Source organism: Alligator sinensis, unplaced genomic scaffold (genome assembly GCF_000455745.1).
Source record: "Alligator sinensis unplaced genomic scaffold, ASM45574v1 scaffold515_1, whole genome shotgun sequence".
Lineage (NCBI taxonomy): Eukaryota > Metazoa > Chordata > Crocodylia > Alligatoridae > Alligator > Alligator sinensis.
Window position 1 is genome coordinate 1,636,077 of NW_005842096.1, and position 20,392 is coordinate 1,656,468.

Here is a 20,392-nt window from a genome sequence, read left to right on the forward strand (position 1 = left end):
AGTATCCTGTCCCAAACAGTGGCAGAGGTGGATGCTATAGAGGAAGAGTTTTGAACTGGTTAGACCCATTTCATTGTCACTTCCTGCAACTTCATTGGTGTCAGAGGTCACATGACATCACTTCCTGATATGATACCGCTTCCTGTGAGGTCTTTGAATGTAGCTCGCCAGCCCACTGCGTGATAAAAAAGTTCATGATCCGGCCCCACATTCAAAAAGGTTAGACACCCCTGATGTAGATGTTGAAAAGCACTGGTCCAAGTACCAAACCCTGGGGGACCCCACTGACTACCTTCCACCAGGTCGACACAGATCCATCTATTAGTAGTGTCTAGGTCTGACCCCAGAGCCAGTTTCCCACCCATCTGACCATTGAATTGTTGAGCCCATAATCTCCTAGTTTTACCTTGGGAGCCTCATGGGACACCAAGTCAAAGACCTTCCTGAAGTCCAAGTAAATGACGTTGACCTCATCTCCCTGATCCAGGTGGTGAGTAATCTGGTCATAGAAGGAGATGAGGTTAGTCAGACATGACCTACTTGCAGCAAAACCATACTGGCTGCCATTCAGAATTTTGCCTTCTACTAGCTTATCACGTATGGACTCCTTGAGAAATTTTTCAAGGATTTTTCCTGGGATTGAGGTCAGGCTGATACGCCTGTAGTTCCCTGGGTCCTCTCTCCTCCTCTTTTTGAAGATGGGCACAACATTGGTTCTCTTTCAGTTTTCTGGGACCTCTCCTGAGCACCATGAATTCTCAAAGAGTTTCACCAGTGGCTCCACTCCTTGCCACCACATGCAGGTCCTGGACCTGGCTGGAGATGCACCACAAAGTGACTCCGCCTGTGTGGGCCACAAACACCCTGAGGGCCTACTACCTGCTGCTGCTGCCACCGGCAGCAGGAGCTGTGCACCATGGGGATGGGGTGTTGGGGGGCCCTTACACCCCACAAACCATCCACACACCCCCAACATACCCTACACTGTACCTCACTCAAAGCCATACCTCCTCACAAACTCCACGCACATGCCCAGACCCCCTCATAAACTCCACATGCACACCCCACCATATACACACACCCACCCCACAACCACCACCCACACACTATACAAGAGCAGAGCTGACCCAAGCAGGGTGCAGGTCGTGGGGCAAATAAGCCCATGCGAGGCCCTCGCTCCGATCCCACGGGCCCCGGACCTGAAGAAGCTGCTGCCACCATCAACAGTGGCGGCATTGGCGGCAGGGGGAGAGAGGGTAGTGAGCGGCTGGATGCAGAACCACCGCTCCACCCAGCTCCGTGGGACCCCCCAAAGTGTGAGGCACAGGGCGGTCACTCTGATTTGCCTCCTCCCTTCCCCCCGCCCCCCACTGCCCCTAAGGGACGGCCCTGTACAAGAGTAAGACTTTATATTTGAGCTGTTATGCAATCGCCTCTATATACACTTGTCTAAATCAGGACAAAATTATTTTTTGCGATAAAATTAAAACATGTTGTAGTAGATGTTTGACTTTTAGTATATGGTTTGGTTTTTTTCCAGTTCCAAGATGGCACCCCCCACCCCCCCAAGGAGTACGGGGGTGGGGGGAAACTTCTGGTGGCAAAGGTCAAGGGTTAGGAGGTGGGACTTCTGGTTCCAAGATGGTGACCAGAGGGCAAGGCACCTGTCAAGGGGTGGGGCTACTGTTGCAGCCCTCAGCAACTCACCAAAACTCATTAAGTGGCCCTCCAACCAAAATAATTGCCCATCCCTGTCCCAAGCCCAGCACACAGGGTTGGTTAGACTTGGCATGTAGCCCCAGAGCCAACACACCATGAGCCCCATCTGGTGCACAGGGCTTGTAGCAGGCTGCCGTTACTCTGTTACCATAAAAGACAAGCTTTTTTTCCTCTCCCTTCAAGCTGTTCCTCTAAAACTAGGTGTGTTCTATATGCAGGGGTGTGTTGTATGCAAAAGTAAAAGAAAAATGGTAATTACTCTTTCCATTTCTATATTGACAAGAACTCAGTACCTGTTTTATGTTGGGGCTGGTATATTTTTATTTCTTTGTCAATAAGCAGCAGAAAGGGAGTCATTTAAATTATGAAAACAACTTGTTTATTTATGGATACCATACTTTATGTGAAAAGTATTGCATTTAGTAGAAGTGTTAGTATGTAATGAACACTTTCACGGTACATCATTGGGTACTTTCAAAGGAACATTCTAGGACCGTATCATAGACTGCATGCAAAAAAAGTACTTGCATAAATCTTTTACAGATCATATTTATTTTTGTGTAAAATAAATTTATGTAAGATTATCACACAAAATCACGTTTTATGTTAGAAATACCAAGAAGTTTCATATATTGTAATTAATGGGTTATTCAGGGCCACCACAGAACCCTGGTATATATTCTGTCATGGTATATAAAAATCATAGAAAATTAGGATGGGAAGGGAGGGACCTCAGGAGGTCATCTAGTCCAATCTCCTGCTCAAAGCAGAAGTAGTCCTAACTAGATCATTCCAGCCAGGGCTTTGTCAAGCTGGTCTTAAAAACCTCCAAGGATGGAGATTCCACCACCTGTCTAGGTAACCTGTTCCATTGCTTTACCACCCTCCTAGTGGGAGGGTGTGGGTGTGTAGGGGTTATGGTGGGGGGAGAATGTGGTACGAGGGTATGGGTATGTGTGGGAGGGGGAGTACTCAGTGTGCCAGTCCCCGGATCTGCATGTGTCGGCAGCAAGCAGGGCTAGCCTCACCCGGCCCCATAGTGTGCAGCTCCCTGGCTGTGCAGGGTGCGGGGGCCAGCCCAGCCCAGCCCCATAACCACAAGACCCTAGCCACACGTGGTGGCAGTGTGCAGGGCCAGCCTGGTGGAGACCCATAGCGAAAGGCTCCCCACGCTGCTGCACCTTTCCTCCAGTGGGAGTCCCTGGCCCTGACCTGGTGGGGCTCTTACCTGAATTCCCAGTCTCACAGGTGGGCAGGGAGGCTTGGAAACAGCTATGGGGTAGCCAGCAAAAACCTCTACCAGACAGAGGCTTCTTGCCTCTAGCGCTGCCCCAGCTCGGGGCTGGGGCTGGGGGCTGCGGCGGGCTCTTCCTGGTGGAGGGGGAGGCTGGCCCATGCTGCACTCAGGGCAGACAGCAGAAGCCCCAGAGGCCAGGTGTTTAACAGCCCTGCCTTAGGTTAACAGGTCCTGCCTGTTTTGAGAACATCAGATATTGAAAGCTCTCTTCTGCTAGTCCGAACTTCAAAGAATAGTTCCCATGCAATTCCACCCCTCTCAGGAAAGCCACTATATTCCTGCCAACAAATTTTTATGTTTCCTCTACAGAAATATATTGACTCTGTTTTGGAAAATTCTGTACTGTTACATGTTATATCATATATTAAATCAGTACAAAATAAAGTTATCCTCATGGAAAATGTCATTAGGCACAGCTCTCCCTAGTAGCCTTTGTATTTCAGAAAGAGTGTGCTGTCATATTCATTGACTTTATAACATTACAATTTTTTCCCCTTCTACCTTGCTGTCAAAGTGAAAGCACAATGTTTTCTTGATCCTAGCTCTCAGTCTGTGGTGACATTTGATACTGGATATTTCTCTAACTGTTTAATGCTTCCAGAGGCATCTAGCTTGCTCTCTCAAGTATGTAAAATAAAGCATCTATAATACAAGACAGATAGTTCCCTGAAGCCTCCAACTTTGTATTGAAACACCTTCAGTCTCCCATTTTGTTCCTCCAAGTGCATGTTCCATATACATTCTGCAGTTACTTAAATATACGCAGTTCTGTCCTTCATAAGCCAGAGAAGCAGACAGTAAGCTGATTCTCTCAAAATATCAGCTGGAGCCATATCATTCATGCCTGTAGTGGTATGGGTAAGCAAACATCTCATTTTCGTTCCCTCTGATGGGGATACATTTTTAAAAATCCTGTTGTCATCTCTGCTGCTCCATCCCAGGCTTAGTGAAACTGCTGGTGGTCAGACAGGACTTTCATCATCATGGGGAAATGCCTCTTCAGATAAACTCTAGAACCTGCAGGGGGGAAAGGGCGGGGGAGGAGGGGGGCGGGAAAGAGACCTAATTAGCCCATGGGTCCCATTTTTGGCTCGTCTACATCCTCAGAATAAGCTATTCAGAGTTATTTATAGCCACCTAGGTATTGCTAAGTTTTTTGACCCAGAGTAGCCATATACCCACAATAACAGTGTTTTACCTCCTGTGACCAACAGTTTTGAAAATCTATTCACCAAAATGAAACTAGTTAGCTACTGACTGGTAGCCACTGGGTAGGGATGAGCTCCCAGATAGCAGAGGCCACATGCCTCACTTGTTTGAGGGTACTGGTGTTTCATCATTGCAGCTCTGTAGTAAGCTTAGCACAGATATCCAAGGAGGTGGCTTTCCATATCTTGAAGCTCTGCAGCTGTACTAGAATAGATATATATTAGCTCTGTAGTACTGTCCTGTCCCATCAGTTAGTGCTCATTAGCAGTGCTCTTATTTATAGCCAGTTCAGAAAATGTTGGTACAGTATAATCTCATAAATCCGGATATCAGAAATCCAGAATTATTGAAAATCCAGCACTCTTTAAAACTACACTCCATTGGGGAGTAGCAGCGGGTGGTTCCAGAGCAACGGGGGGAAACTTGCACATAGTGGCTGCCACTGCCATCCACCACCCCGTGCCGCTGCTCCATGTGCAGTTGCTGCTTGGGAAATGCCCGCCACCCCTTCTTCCCCGCTGCTCCAGGACCAGCCGCCACTCCAGTTTCACAAATCTGAAATTTTCACATTTCTGGCAGGTGCTCCGTCCCAAGCATGCCAGATTCATGAGGTTATGCTGTATATGCCTTCCAAGTTTTTCTCCAACGGTAGGAGTAAAACTACAGTTGTATGGTGATGTTCTTCAGTCTCCTGCAAGGCCGCCAGCCTGCAGGTTTGCCAGTTTGCAATCCTGCATGCATTATGTATGAATAATGGTCAGGAATGTGGTACTCAGCAGTGTTTCTTCTATGGTATGTGACAGTTTGCAGAAGTTGTTTTGAACGTGTTTTGGAGATGGCACTGACTACTATAGCTATATATAAGTACCATCAAAGCAATTGCGGGTGTTTTGACATAAAGGCCTAGAATTCCAACAGGTTCTGGTAGGTATCTCACACACTATCGCAATGAATTGTAATGCACTGAGCCTAGCGGAAGACCATTGTTAACTGGTATTTGGGATACCAGTCCAGAGTGGTTATGCTAATATTGAGAAAGCTCAGTGCTGTGCAGGCAGTATTATGCACATGGGAAAGTTTAAAGTGTTGTAGACAGCAATGTGGATACACCCTTTCAGTGCAGTTATACCAAAATAACTATCTAAAAAATTAAGAAGAAAAACATTGAAAGAACAGGTAGCAGACCTTATTCCTATGTACATGGTTTTTGGTGTAGTCATGCTGCTTGGAACATCGTTAACCTGTATTTAATTAATCCACTTTTGTTTTGGGGAAATACAGTGTCCACTTGGAGGATTTATAATGATAGATCTTGCCTGGTAATTCTTTCCTGTCTTAAAGTTGATTTTTCTTTGGTCTCTCATAATGTGCTTTGTCCTATTTCTTTATTCAACAGTCTTCAGCAAACGCATGATCTGTATTTCTAAGGTATAAAACAAGCAAGAAAAAAATAGTTTCAAGCTCTTTCTATATTGCAGTTCTGCAAATATCAAAGGGTATGTGGGGTTTCTTTTTTGTATTTTCCGGAAACTTGCGTTTTACATGATGATGTTTCTGTCTGTTTCTAATAGCAAATGAGAAAACGTTAAGTTTCTGTCTGAGCTAAAGCTGTATTAAGAAAAAAGACAAATCTGAGGAAACGTGGGTGTATAATTGGATATGACTGACTTCCATGTATTTAGAATGCCTGTAGGTTTTAAAATTCTAAATGGTATTAAAGAGATTTGAATGGTATGACATAATGTAACAGCATGGACTTCACCAGCATTTCCAAACATACTACACACCAGCACTGAGTCAGCTGGGCTGTAACCTGTTATTGCTGTGTAAATGAAAGAAAACCTTTTAAATTTAAGCTGCTATGCTAAAAATTGTCATTTTCATGAGTAGCCTGACTTTGTCATCTACATATGCCAGTTGAAATTGTCTAGTCTCTGTCGTGTGGAGGAAACAGTTCATTCTCTTGAACTTAGAGAAATATTCAGTAAGCATTTTAAAATTAAGTTTTATTTAAAAATAACGTCCATTAGGATAGGTCTGAGATGCAAGTTCTGATTGCCGTGATTTGTTTTTTGCTAATTTTTATTTAGAGTATTAACAATAGTATTAGCGAGCTTCAGGGAACGGATGCAAGAGCAGAGTTCTGTGGTTAGGGTTGGTACTGATAAGGCTTCATTGCTGTTTTGCAAAAAAGCCTAAGGATAATTCTTACTATCATGCAAAGTAATATAACTTTGTAAATGCAGACTGTTAAAAATTATACAGAATCAAAGAATATACCGTACTGAATCCAAGAGAAGGTTCTTTTCCCCCCAGTCAGCATGGGGGAAAAAAGCCTCATCTTAGATTTAAGTACCAGCCTGGGACAGGTACTGGGGGCTGGAGCTGAGCTGCCACCTGCCCCAAGTTGGGATGGCTTATTTGGCAGGCGGGGGGAACACTGGGGACAATGCGGGGGGTGGGGCAAAGGGGAGAAACAGAGGATACCTGCATGTGTGGCTCAAGGGAAGCATGGGGGGGACTGTTTAGTCTGCCTCCCCCCCCAGCTGTTACCTATCTCTCTTACCTTCAGCTGCAGTCCCTCCAGCCCCAGCAAGGAGCAGGAGGCAGGCTGCATGGGGATGCAATGGGTACGGGGGCAGGCATGAAAGGTCTAGGAGAAAGGGGTCTGATCCCTCATCCCTGCCACTGCAGTGTGGGGGGGATGAATTTAAAACAACCTTCCACTAATCAGATTCTATACTGGAAAATGAGAACACATTTATCATTTTCCATGTATAGTCTAATTATTAAATTAAATTAAATTACATTTTTTAAATTTAATTTCTAAGTTACCTTGAATTTGGGCAAATACAGTATTGACAGCAGAGTGTGGTTTAATTGCTTCATATATTCAAACAGTCTCCAGGAGCTTCCCAATAACCGGGGGAGGAACCCATAATGCATACTACAAGTATTGCCTTGTGGCATGCGGCAGATCAGGGAGGGAGCAGGAAACATACCAACAGATAAGGCAAGGAGCAGAGCAACAGATCAGGCAGGGAGCCTAAAGTACAGCAAAAGATTGGATTCAAGGGGTGCATCCAGACATGCATGGTCATGCAGTATGTGGCGCTGCAAATACATTGCAGTGCTACATACCGCACAGTCCTGTGTTCTCCACGCTGCAAGGGCTCGCTGGCCAAGCATGCGCTGCACCGCGGGGGGGGGTGTTCTGCAGAGTTTTTTGACCCCTTAATATCCACGGGTCAAAAAAAACCGCACAAAAAACGGAGCAATGCATGCTTGGCCAGCACATGCTGAAAAGCAGAGCCGGGCCACCTGGAACCATGGCAGAATCGCTGTGGCTGCAGTCCCGGGAAGCCCCCAGGACCCCAGATAATGCTCCTGGGGCCAACCCAATGCTGGCCCCACCCTCCCCTACCCTACCCACTACTGCCCCCAGAGCAACTTGCACACCAAAGCGCACATGGCATGAGCGTTCCCCGGAAACAAATAGCGGTGATGCAAGATGCACCGCTGCTACTTGTCCCCGGGGAACCAAATGTCCATGCACATCTGGATGTGCACAAGGGGGTCAGAGTGGCACTTAGGGAAGGTGTCGGGCTTACCTTGTGGCATGTTTGTCAAAAAGGATGGCCCCCAGGAACCTTAGCACAATCTCACTAAATTTCTCTATGTTTAAACAGAGTAAAAGTATCAAATATAAGCATGGCTATCGTTCGCTATTTCCTGTTTAATGGTCACCTTGTAAAGCAGTAGAATGATCATATTTACTGTTAGGAAAAGGAACTTTAGTCCTTGCACATTTAACATTTCTGAAATAAATGTGTCATTAGTGATTTAACCCTAGCAATTAAGTCACTAACTATTTTAGTATAATGAGGAGGTTTTTTTTCTATTTCTGTATGCATGAGATAAATTAAAAATCTTTGGAAATGCAACAGTTACATACATTCTTAAGTAAAAATTTATTTTTTTGTGTACTTTCCCTAGGAATTGTAACCAGCTATCACCCTTCATCAAAATCCAAAGGAATTTAATCCAGACCATGTTCCAGCCAGTGCATAGGACATGTTGGGTACTACATCGCACCAATATATACCAGTGCTTAAAAGGAAAACCAGTTTTGCCTTGGACTAGATGCCTTCGAAAACAGTATCTACATGCATCTGCTGCACTCTTTGTTTTAAACAAAAGTAAACTGTTGTGTATGTTCTCATCCCAACCAGAAGATACTCGCCACAAAGAATTAAAGGAAAAAAGTCCTTTGAATCCATCCAGGGATGCACATAGGGGAGGTGCTGCAGCACCAAGTTCTTTAGAAGCTGACCCACTAGAAGACAAATCACTTGGTCTTGCTCAGAGGTTCAAGAAGATTTTAAAACAGTATGGAAAGGTTGTGATTCCAGTGCATACCGTGACTTACGGCATATGGTTTGGATCCTTTTACTATGCAGCCATGCAGTAAGTTACTGTTTTGTAGAAAGTCAATACTGCCTTAAACTGAGACACATTCTCATGGGCATATAAACATTTCTATAACAGAGATCTTTTTACAGGTCAGAAATTACCCCATATACTGCAGCAGAGAAAGCAGTCTGTTTAATCAAAGCCCAGGATTGATAATGAAAAGGAATACACTTCATATCACTGTTTGTGTTGCACTTTCTGCAATCTGTGTGTACCAAATGCATTCCTTCGAAGTGTAGATAAAGTAATTGTCCCAGAATAAGACAAGCTATTAGGGAGTATGCACACAGTTGTATCTTTTGGCAGCTGCTAATATGGCAAAGATGGTTACTTGTTTTTCCCCTCGGCAATAGTAGGGATGTGTCAGTGATCTGCCCTGCTTTCCTCCTTTGAATGTAAACTGCCCCTCATTTTCAAAGGGCGACACTCCTGCTTTTGGTTCCCCCATTTTGGTTCCCCTCTTTCTATCAGTCACATTTCTTAACTTTTCTGCTCTGCTTTTCCATTTGTACAGGTAGAAGAAACTCAGGAAATTTCTTTACCATAGGGCAGCAGTAGGTAACCTTTTTCAGCTGTGGGCCAGAATGATCCACACTGGTTTGGAGGCAGGCATGAGGGTGGGATGTAGGATTCTGCTGCTGCCACTGCTTGTTTCCACGGTGGCATGGGGAGAGCACCCAGACCCGAGATTCATCCTCCCGGTGGCACGGGGAGAACACCTGCAGAAGGCACCCCTCACCTCCGAATGCCCCATGTCTGTAGCCCAGATCCAGCCCACAGGCCATAGGTTGTTGACCCCTGCTGTAGGCACATCTTAATTGAAGTCTTAAGTATTTGTGTCTTTGGGAGGAGGTAAGCTATAAAATTTGTAGGTAAAAATAAAAGTACTAAACTCCTTTTCAGTTGGTCTTAGCCATTGTGTATACCCCATAGGATCTCACCGCTAAAATCAAGGGAATATAGGATGTGGTAGGAAAAAAAGGTGGTTGTACGTGTTTTTTCTTGCCATCATTATCTGCTTCCTTCCCCCATTTATCTGACTTCTTTTAATTTGTTTAGATTGCAACACTATTGCATCACATCATTAGAAAGTATAGGGATTGCATGCTTCCCCAGAACCTCTCTCTCTCCCCCTTTCCGTTTTTCCTTTTGTTTTGGTATAGGGCTTTACTGTGAGACTTTCAAACAAGAATTTGCAGAGGAGTTGCACTGTCTGGCTGCACTGTCCTGCAGAGTTGCAAGGCTGGCCATTTTTCTTTGTACATTTTAAAGTGGCTGTTTTTTTTCTTTCCTTTGTGCTTGAAAGTTTTCTTTGGGAGGGATACAGGCCCCTATATAATTTTTATTCTTCCTTCTTGCCTCATCCAGAAAGTACCTGGGACCAAGATACATCTCTGGTTTTACTAGTTTCAGCATATTAGGAGAAATCTAAAAAGGCAGTGTCATTTTCTCCCATAGCTTCCAGGAAATTGTTTTTTATCCCCTTTTACCTCTACCGTACAAACTGGTGGACGGAGTACAGTGGGGTTTGTTTCTGTTGGTATGTTGTGGTGATTTACAAAACCTTTTATTAAAAAAAAACCACAACAAACTTTTAATAAAAAACCTCTTTTTATTTTTATTTTTTTCCTTTTTCCTTCATGGAAGCACTGGTTGGTAGCAGATGCTCATACTTGATTGTTCTCTGCTAATGCACTTGAGTTCTAATCTCCTCTGCCCAGGGACATCTTTTGTTTCGGCTTATTTAACCATTGAGACTTACTTGAATTTTTACCTGTGGGCCAGCCTGGTCATCCTGCTCTTTTTTTTTTTTTTTTTTTTTTTTGTCTTGAGTGAGCATTGGTGTATCTAGTGATAAAACTAATTTATAACCCTCCATTCTATTCAGTCTTTTCTATTTACATTAGATTTAATGTAACATTGCAAAATCCCACAGTCCTTATTCTGTTTTGGAGAATGATTACTGTAATAAATGGTGATTATTCATATCTACTGTAGACTCTTATTTTAGATTAAAGGGGAAGCTTTTATGAAGCTGAATTTTTTTTGCTGAATCCAGGTAAAAGTTTATCTCTAGACTGTGTGTTTCATATTTAATAATAGAAGACGCAAAACAATGCAAGTTTGCGGCCGGACCTTCTGACATCAGAATGTATTACAACACAAGTGTTTGTTTTAGTTACTCTAACCAGCTGGCATAATTGCCCTTTCTAGGAGCTATAGATCCAAATGTCATTCTAAATATAACCCATCCCAGAGTAATAAAGGTCTTGAGCTATTCAAATGTTTTGCTTTGGATGAAGTTAAGTTGATGCCCATGTCCGGGCACTTTAAGCTGAGTAAAGTTTAACTAGTTTATTTCAGACATTCTGGTTAGCCATTAAAACCTGTTTGATATCTGTATGCAACTGAAAATGTTTAATTAGAAACAAGCTAGAACAGAGCATCAGTTTGTAATCCTAGAAGGACAGCACCCTCTTGAGGTGAAAGCAACTTGAATCATGAATAATCATTCCACAGGGCTAAAGTATTCATGTCTGAAGCTATTTAATAAATGACCTAAAATTAAAAAAGGATAGTGTCAACCTAATTAGGTTCCTTAGGATTCTAAAGAATTCTTTGTGAGGAATGTCCCCTGGATTTTAATATGAAGTCGATTACTTTGTAGCATAATATTTAATGCTCTCTTTTCTCTAGCAGCAATTCACTAACAGTTTTTAACTAGTACCATATTTATTCATGCTGGTGTCATTACAAATAAAGATTGAAATGCTTAAGTAGCTGAGGAAAATGGAAGACCAAAAGAGTGTCACTTTCTTACAAGACATGACTACAGGCTATAGCAGTAGCTTTAGGCTCCCTCTTACTGGTAGATATTTTGAAAAAGATTTCTGAATATTGAAGTATCCAAGCCTTTTGTAACTGAATGTATTTTCCAGCTACAGTATACCAGATATGCAATATTTTTGTGTCCTAAATAACAAATGGTCAAATGGAAGAAAGTGGTGATATGAACTCTCTTCACCCACTTCTTCCAACCTCAACTGGCAAGGTGCATTGGCTGACATAGGAGCCTCTAGACTCCTGAACAGAATGTGTGCTTTTTTTCTTCCCCACCCCCAGAAAAAGTCATACACTTAAGGCCGGTATTTAAGGGGGAAGTGTGAGATACTGGATACACACTTTGTGGGATTAACATGAAACAGACATAGAGTTTAATTTTTCTTCTGTCCCTCAAGGCAGAACTGGTCCTTACCACGCTCATAAATGGAGCTTTCAGTCTGCATCTGTGCACCTTTGTCTTTGTACAGATATATCTACTTAACTCAGGCTAATTGAGGATATCAGCAAGTTGGCAAAGCAGTAGTTCAACCTAACAGATAATTTATAACTTTTATCTCTGTTAATAATGCAAAGACATTATTGTTTTGTGTACAAAAACAAAGACACTAGAAAACTTATGTTGCTTATATTAAGAAATAGTTTGTTAAATGAAAGTAAATTAATCTTAAAATGTAACTACACCATAAAATGTCATGATGAAGAACAGCGATTTGCAGTTCAGTATACAAGTGCTAATGAACTTTTGGAGCTTCATTATATTTACATGTAATTTTTTTTTTTTTTGATAGAGGCATGAATGTTGTTCCTATCCTAGAAGTTATTGGCCTACCAGAAAGCATAATAAGCCTTCTGAAAAATTCTGAGACTGGAAATGTACTAACTGCATATACCTTGTGTAAGGTAAGTATCAGAATTAACAAAAGGGTTCAGGAGTCGCCTGGTAAGCTAAACAACACTTTCAATTTTCTTTAGATTAAAAAGAAGTAAAAATTCTGTCTCTTACTAGTTAGATTTGTTTAAATATTGAACAGCAGAGACTCCCTACGCCTGAAGAAGGGTGATTTGCGCCTGAAAGCTTGCAAAGAACTTTTTTCCAACTACTCGGTTGGTCTAATAAAAGATATCGCATCTACCCAAAGAATCTGTCCTGCGATATTCACATGCTACATACACATTTATAAGGGCTTTGTAGTGCTTTTTAGTATCTCTGTCCATTCCTAAGTGGTTCACTTTACTGTTGAGTTAGCTGCCTGTTTTCACTTGTGTAAACCCCCTGAGTAACCCACAGGGTTCAAGTGACAAGTTGAAGTGCTCTTGAGATTGGGAGGTAGAGATGTAGTTTTCTTCTACAGGAACCTTTAATTCCCTGTCTCATCATGAGTTACATTACTTTTTCCACTAGTGTCAAGGGAGTTCATTTTCCAGTTGGCCAAACTGTAAGGATCAGATTTAATTTTTTTTTCTGGGTTTACAAGTACATAATCAGTATTGTGCTTTGAACACACAACACATTATACAAAATGTTACTATGTTAATTTCAACAGGTTTCATCTTTTTGTTTCCCACATTTGATGGTTTAATGCAAATATTAAATGAGCCCTTGGAGCAGGGAACTGGACCCAGGCCTCCATTCCACAGCTGAGTGCCCTAATCATTGGGTGACAGTCGTGCTTCCTTTCTCTGGTCCGGTGAACCTGAATTTTTTTTTTTTTTGTGGAGCAGCGTACAGCCTCATGTTTATAAGGGCAATCTCTTGGGAAGTGAATCCTTCTGAGGCAGACATGGAAATCTAGTCTCCCATATTCCTAGGCAGATGGGTGGAAAGAACAGCAACAGCATCTTCCTGCATTCGTAAATTAAAGTAGCTGTGGCCCCTGGTTTTTGTGGCACCTGTGCTTCTAGATGGGTGTCAAATGTGATCTAAGCACATCTACTGGTTCGGGCCTCAGGGATTCAGATGAAGGAATGCTTCTTGTGTGGATTCTGAATGAACTTAGGTGGTGAGATTGAAGACTGAACAGCTCAGCAACTAAGACAGGAGTTTTTAGGCATGTGCAGCACCAGAACTTTGGGTACCTAGGAAAATTTACTGGCAAAAATGTAGGTGTCTAAGGGGACAGCTTGTGAGAATCTGTTTTAGGACCATAAATTCCACTATGCCCTACTTTTAGGTGTCACTGTCTCTTAGTGGATCTGGGCCCTATCTACTCCAGTTCTGTCAGGACTTTGGACAGTTGCAGACATGCTCAGAGATGGATATTTAGACACTAAGAAACTTTCCTTATGGAAATTTAGAGGCCTCTGCATTATAGGAAGTTGGGAGTGGATTAAAAGGATCTATATTTTAGACTTAAATGTCTGCATAAGTAACACTTGGAGATCTAGCCCTTCTTTTGTTACTGGGAACAGGTGATTGTCCTGTATGTGACCCATTATGACTGCTTTGTTTCTGTGGGCTTGTCTGTTTAATTCCAAAGCACTGACTGATCTATTGGATAGATGCCTGCCCTTTAAAACTTCTGTTAAGTACTATTTTCTTATAAGGAGCTATTAAGCAAAATGAGAAACTATTCTAAGGTAAGACAGATGCAGGGAGCATTTATAAATAGCTAGGAACAGCCAAACCATCAGCCCTCAATTAAATAGAAATTAGTGCGTGTCCTCCCACTTTTATTTCATGATGATATATCATTATATGGAGAATGGAGCTGGGAACAAAGATTTAAGTGGGAAAAGAAGAAAAGGATTACAAAGGATGAGAGATGAGACAGGACAGGCTTAGTCTACACTACAGAGCTGTGCGGAAGAACTTCTTAAAGCTTCTCTGCAGCAGAATCTTCCACTCTGCCAGCAGAGTTACTCCTGCTCTACCAAGAAGATACTTCAAGGCCTCCAGCTTCAGTCCACTTAACAGCTGGCCCCTTCCCAGAGTGCACTCCATGCCCTGGGAACACAGCTGCTGAGCAGAGCTGCCAGAAGTGCCTGGGTGAGCATCTCGGCCATAGCTACCATGGCAGCTGCTGATGGAAGCAGCTGAGAAGCACAGCCAGCATCTAAAGCTTGTGCAGGGCTCATTTAAGACTTGTGTTCATGAGAGGGAGAAAAAGTGTTTTTAACCAGAGAGTAACTAGTAGGTGGTAGAATCCTTGTTAGCTGATGTGTAATAGTGACTACAGGTGCATTCACTTGGGTTGCATTGCTTAGAAGTTTATATTGTCTTTGAAAAATTCTTCAGCACAGCCACCCAAAACATCCATTCACTTCAGGAGCAAAATAATGTGTTCCAGTTGTATGATATGATTTAAGGACTAGATAGAAAAACAGAGTAGAACTCTAACTGATTTCAGCTCTTAACATTTAACCACTGAGTAATTGTACAAACAGTTGTTGCTGCTCCTCCCCACCATGTTTATAAGAGCAGAGATGTTTTGTGTCTACACACACCTAAAGAATACTTGTTAAAACTTACCCTTCAGGGAGCCTTCTTGAGGAAGATGCATGTATTTAAGTGGAATTAATCAAAATAATGTTTTCGCAAACTTGAGAATGTCCTGGGTGATATCCTTTCAATTGTGTATAATATGGATACAATTTTTTTGGTATCTTCCTTTAAGATTGCATCTCCTGCCAGATACATTGTGACTTTGGGAACAACGTCCATTGCTATCAAGTATCTTCGCAAGTATGGCTACCTGTCCAGACCACCTCCAGTAAAGGGATACCTGCACGACAGGATGGAAGAAACGAAAGAGCTTCTCTCAGGGAAGATGGAGGAAACCAGGGATAAAATAACGGAGAAAATGGAGGAAACCAGGGATAAAATAACGGAGAAAATGGAGGAAACCAAGGATAAAATAACGGAGAAAATACAAGAAACCAAAGAAAAAGTTTCATTTAAAAAAAGAAATGAATAGGCAGATGCTCTAACTTGTTTGTCTAAAACTTACACACTTTAACCTTATGGAGAGTCTGCATGTAAAAAAGCATGTATCCTCCTGATCTTTGGATACCTAGAGAATACCATGTTTTAAGGGTTAAAGATTTCTGTAAACTGTTCAAGGCTAGAGTTAACTTTAAAAAGTCCAAGAAAATGAAAATGAAACCAGTTTTAGAAATTCTCTGTGTAGTGTAGTGGTCACTGCTGCTAAATCAAGATGCTTCTCCAAGATCCACAATATTATTTTGCTCTTAGGTAGGGACCATCGTTTTGTCACTCAGTCCTCTAGGCCACAAGTGGAAAGATTTCTCTTCCAAAGAAACGTTGTAGCTTAGTTTTCAGCTATAGATATGCATAGAGGTCTCTATAACCCCTGTTGTCTCTTAACTTTGAGGCAAACTATTGTCAATTATGCTGCAAATGAATGGGCTACTGGGCCAAATTACCCACAGGTGTAAGTTGCTATCGCAGCTTTGGTTTCAGTTAAGCTCCGACAAGTTACAAGTTATGGATCTGGGCCCTTGTTTTTAAAAATTGTATCTTCAGATTTTCCGAAGTCTTTCCTCTGAAAAGCTATAGTAAGATAAGTTCATCACAACTGCTACATGTTTAGTTATATTCTGTTTTTTTATATGAAGTTGAATTAAAATTGAGAATGTCATAGAACTGAATAAATTGACTAATTATACCTGTATACTAGCTAAATCAAATCTGGCATCTTTTCTTTTATAATTATGCAGTCACTTTAGAGAGGTATTCAGCTTCACGGTTGCTTCACGACAATAAAATTAAGTTGAAGAGGGATAAGTCCTCACTTACTACTGGAGTGTCGACAAGATGGATTTTAGGAAACATTTTGCTGGATTTTGAGGCAGACCCATGTGTTGTTCACCTTGCAGGAGAATACCACTGATTTACCACAATATGAGGGTTTGCATATGTAAAATGAGTAGGATTCTAATGACAGTAAACTCTGAATCTGCCATGCTGTCCCCTTGGTTTTTGATTAACCTGAAAGGTTGGGTTTTAATTCACACTTGAATAGTTGATCTAAATACTGGTCCATCATAGAAAGACTAAGGCTGAAGCCATACACCATCTCACTACAAAGATGCACTCATTTAGTGTTAGCCCACAAACAAGAAAGGAAATGGCTTTTTGGTTTATATTAGGCATCTGTCATTTCTATTACAAATATAATTTCCTAGCCAGATGTCTGTTGCCTCTACATATTTCACAAAATATTTTTATTAAAGAAAGGCAAAGGAATTAGCAGGATATACCGACTGTGGGGTCAGAGTAAGAGTTTCTAATTCTGACTCCATTATCAGTTCTGCCTGATTTGTTTTCTGGTGTTGATAGCGTCACTTAAAGCTTGAATCATTGACATCAGATATTGAGCTTCCACTAGCTTAATGACTCGAAATCAGCCCTTCAACTGCCCTACCTCAGTTTTACCATCTGTCAAATAGTGACTAATTGATATAATGGTTTCTACCCCACAAGGGGTGTTGTGAGGCGTGATCGGGGGGGTTACCGTGTTTATCAAATGCCATGGCCCCAGTAAGTGGTATTGAATGTTTGGGTCTTTTTGACAATGTTGCTGAATGGGTGCTAGAACTGTAGGGTGTTTTTGAAATAACTAATTTTGATCTGTCACTTGCATATGTAAAAACCAAGTTCAAACTCAGTTCAGCAAGAGTCATATACTAGCAGTTGCTAATAAAACAGTATGTGTCCTTACTGTTTTTTGGTTTTTAACCCTCATCTATTTGTTTCACTCTTGACTAGAGCTTTGTGTTAAGGTAAGTCTTCACAGCACAATTGACCTGGGCTCTCATTTGGCTATTGCCCTTAATTTGGCTTCACTTCATTTAGTGTTGCTTTCAGCTTCACTTAGGTTAACCTTTCCTGGGATGTCAGGTAAAGGCTGAGAGACTTCCAGTAAGTCTATCAATCTGCCCACTTTGAAGTGGCGATGTACGCTGCTAATCCACTAGACTGCTCGTGTTCTTCTGCTGCCTTCCCACAATTCTCTGTGTATACCCAGAAGGACAGACATGTTCTCCCACAATCACTGGGAAGGAATTATAGGGTTTCATCTTACTGTGGCACAAAACTTTTCCCTCTCCCCAAGACCATGAACTTACCATGCCTAGCAGTGGCACCTTCATACACTACTCCCAAGCCGGAAGTCATGGAGCTATATATGGGTAGCACCAAGCTATTTGAAACTTCACTTATGCACTGCATTGCTGTTCAATATTTTCTAGAATGGCATATAGCTGTGGCTACACTGGTTCATATGCACTACCTCCTGAATGGGAACAATGTGGAGGGCATGACTGCCAGGTACAATACGTTTGTAGTCTAGACATGACAGAACTTACATCTACCTTTACAGACTGGCTGCTAACATGCAGGATAGAATAATCCAGTTGCAATTGCCTGAGTTACCTGCATTAAAGACATAATTGGACTCATAACATGGAAAGCAGTGGGAGTTCAGGAGCACAGCATTTCTGACACATCAGACCCTTTTTTTTTTTTTTTTTTTTTTTTTTTTTAATTCTCCCTCACCCTAGACAGCCATAGTGGCCTAACATATTTAAAATGCTGCTCTCGGGAAACAAAAGGCGGAGAGAACAGTAACATCAGTAAAACATAAGGTGGTCCCTAAAGGAAAACATTTTTAGTTCCCAATTACATAAAATTACGTTATTGTATGTGGTTGACTATAATTGGTAGAAGGTTAAGTAAAGTACTCGTACAAGTAACCTCAGCTATGTTATACATTTTCTTTGATTTGGGACAAAGATAAAGCCATGTCTCCTGTTTTGTTTTACTTTCAATGCTGCTGCAGTAGCTGTTGTTTTAGCCATTGCTCAGTTTATATGTAGCCAATATTCTTTTGCCTGATGTGATGTCTCTGCTATTATTGAAAACTGAAAGTGAAATTATAGATATCATTGGGCTAAAGAATTTCAAAATTCTTTTCAAAATTTCTCAAGCTTGTTTCCTCTTGTAGCTGGAGGATTAAATCAGACTTTTTATCTGCTTTTTTATATAACCTACACCCCTTTTTTATTATTGGTAACTCCCTTTTCCCAAGCATGCATGTTACAGAAATGAAAATGCAGTTTCAGAGGGAGCTTCCAGTGTTAGATGGTTAAGTTTAAAAAATTTAAATGATTTAAACATTAGCTCTTCAACAAAGAAGTATCTTGTCTCCTGTTGGCTATTGCAACCATTTTCTCCAGCCCAGTCTAACTGTTGCAGCCAATGATTTTTGTTTAATCAAAGTTATTCAGTTCATAAACACCCAAAGGAACTTTCTTTGTATAAAATGTTCACAGCTAAACCCTGTACATATCAACTGACTGCCCCTTAAAACTGTGTTTAGCTACATTTTGTTACAAGAGAGCATGGTTGTGAAAGCTAATACATTGCTTCTTGTGACTTGACAGTCCTGTTACACGAGTCAAACCATGCTCTTGCCATAGTTGATCACAGCCATGCTACCCACAACTCCCTGTCTAAAATAAGTGAAGCTGAGGTCAGTTTCTTGCAACTAGTTCAGCTCTTCATAGTTTTCCCAAAACCATCAGATTCTGTGGTTAAAGCAAGGCCTTTGTACCTTCCATGTTTTAATGCAGAGGGTAATCATTAAAACTAGAGTTCAGAATAAGGACTGGTCCTCACAGGCAACATTCAACTGGGTTGGGTTTGTTTTTTTTTGAGAATCCCTCCTTTCTGCTTATAGAAAAATAAATATTATCAAGACAGTGTTGGTTGAGGGGAAAAAAAACCTCACCTGTAATGCACTTATGTCTAAAAACAAGTAGTATCATGATTACACAAATAGAAGATAACCCTGATTATAAGATGACACCACCCCCTCCCCCAGTAATTAGATTCTGTATATGGAAAATGTATATATTTGTTACAATTTCTTGGTATAGAGTCTAATTATTGGTGGCTTGCCCAACAGGGGCCATGTGTTTTACAGTCTTGCTCAGTGTCGGCTGTAGTTAATCAACTTTATAGTTGGCTTCCATTGCTGAGCCACACACTGCTTTTGGCAGCAGTTTAATGTTAGACAATACTTAGTAAGATTCCTTGTATGTGATAGATTATAAACCAAGGGCCATTTTTTCCCCATGCCGGGGGGGAGGGGTGGGAGGGACACAGCGTCGTCTTGTATTTGAGTAAATACAGTATCTTTAGTGATGAGCTATGTAGAGATACGTTTAAGAGACGTATTTTGCTTTTGACGCTGTATTTGGATTGTAAACAATGTTGAGTACCTCAGTACTACAGTTAGTATTGCATCAGTGAAAGATTGTGTAGAACGCTACAGCCATTTTACAAAAGGCCACTGATCTTGCACAAAATCTTGACTTTCAATCAAACTGGCAGGTGTGTCTGGCTTCTTTGAATATGCTATTTTATTTCTCTTGCTTTAGTCCTTTAAAGTTTCATTGTCCAGATTATTTCTTATTTACATGCATACTTAAAAGACCGTAGAATCACAATAATGTGTCTTCTGTTTGGTAGATGTCACCCAAGTGTTCTTTCTTTCAGTGACTTTTCTGTCCAGTTTGCTCAGTGTTCTAGTTAAAACAAGTTTTCTTATTGTCTCCCCTTTGGCATTCAGCTTAGAAAATCAAACTGCATTCTTCCTTGTACATCATTTACCATCAGCAACAATAATAATTAGAGAATCATAATTATCCCCTGGCAATTATCTGGCTATTTCGATGCGGCTGATCTTCTAAGTAGAAAGAATGCATCTTGATTTTGTAAGCTGCAGGGCAACATGTAACATTAAGTTTGTTTTCTCTTCCTCTGAATTGATTGGACAGTCATAGAGAGGGAAAATATAGAGGCAACATAGTCATTCTTACAAGCAG

At 41.4% G+C, this 20,392-nt stretch overlaps 1 protein-coding gene across 10 annotated transcripts in view; it reads left to right on the forward strand.

The window, feature by feature from the left end:
• Positions 1 to 16,286, forward strand: part of FAM210A (family with sequence similarity 210 member A) — a 42,159-nt gene extending 25,873 nt beyond the window's left edge. For 8 of the 10 annotated variants that reach the window (XM_025204732.1, XM_025204739.1, XM_025204736.1 and 5 more), the window contains 3 exons: positions 8,222 to 8,692; positions 12,331 to 12,442; positions 15,157 to 16,286. In XM_025204732.1, coding sequence (XP_025060517.1) covers positions 8,222 to 8,692; positions 12,331 to 12,442; positions 15,157 to 15,456 — 883 coding nt within the window. In that variant the 3' untranslated portion in view covers positions 15,457 to 16,286. Of the gene's footprint in view, positions 1 to 5,621; positions 5,722 to 8,221; positions 8,693 to 12,330; positions 12,443 to 15,156 lie in introns of all 10 variants that reach the window. The other 2 variants (XM_025204738.1, XM_025204737.1) reach the window with 1 other exon arrangement.
• The last annotated feature ends 4,106 nt before the right edge of the window (positions 16,287 to 20,392 follow it).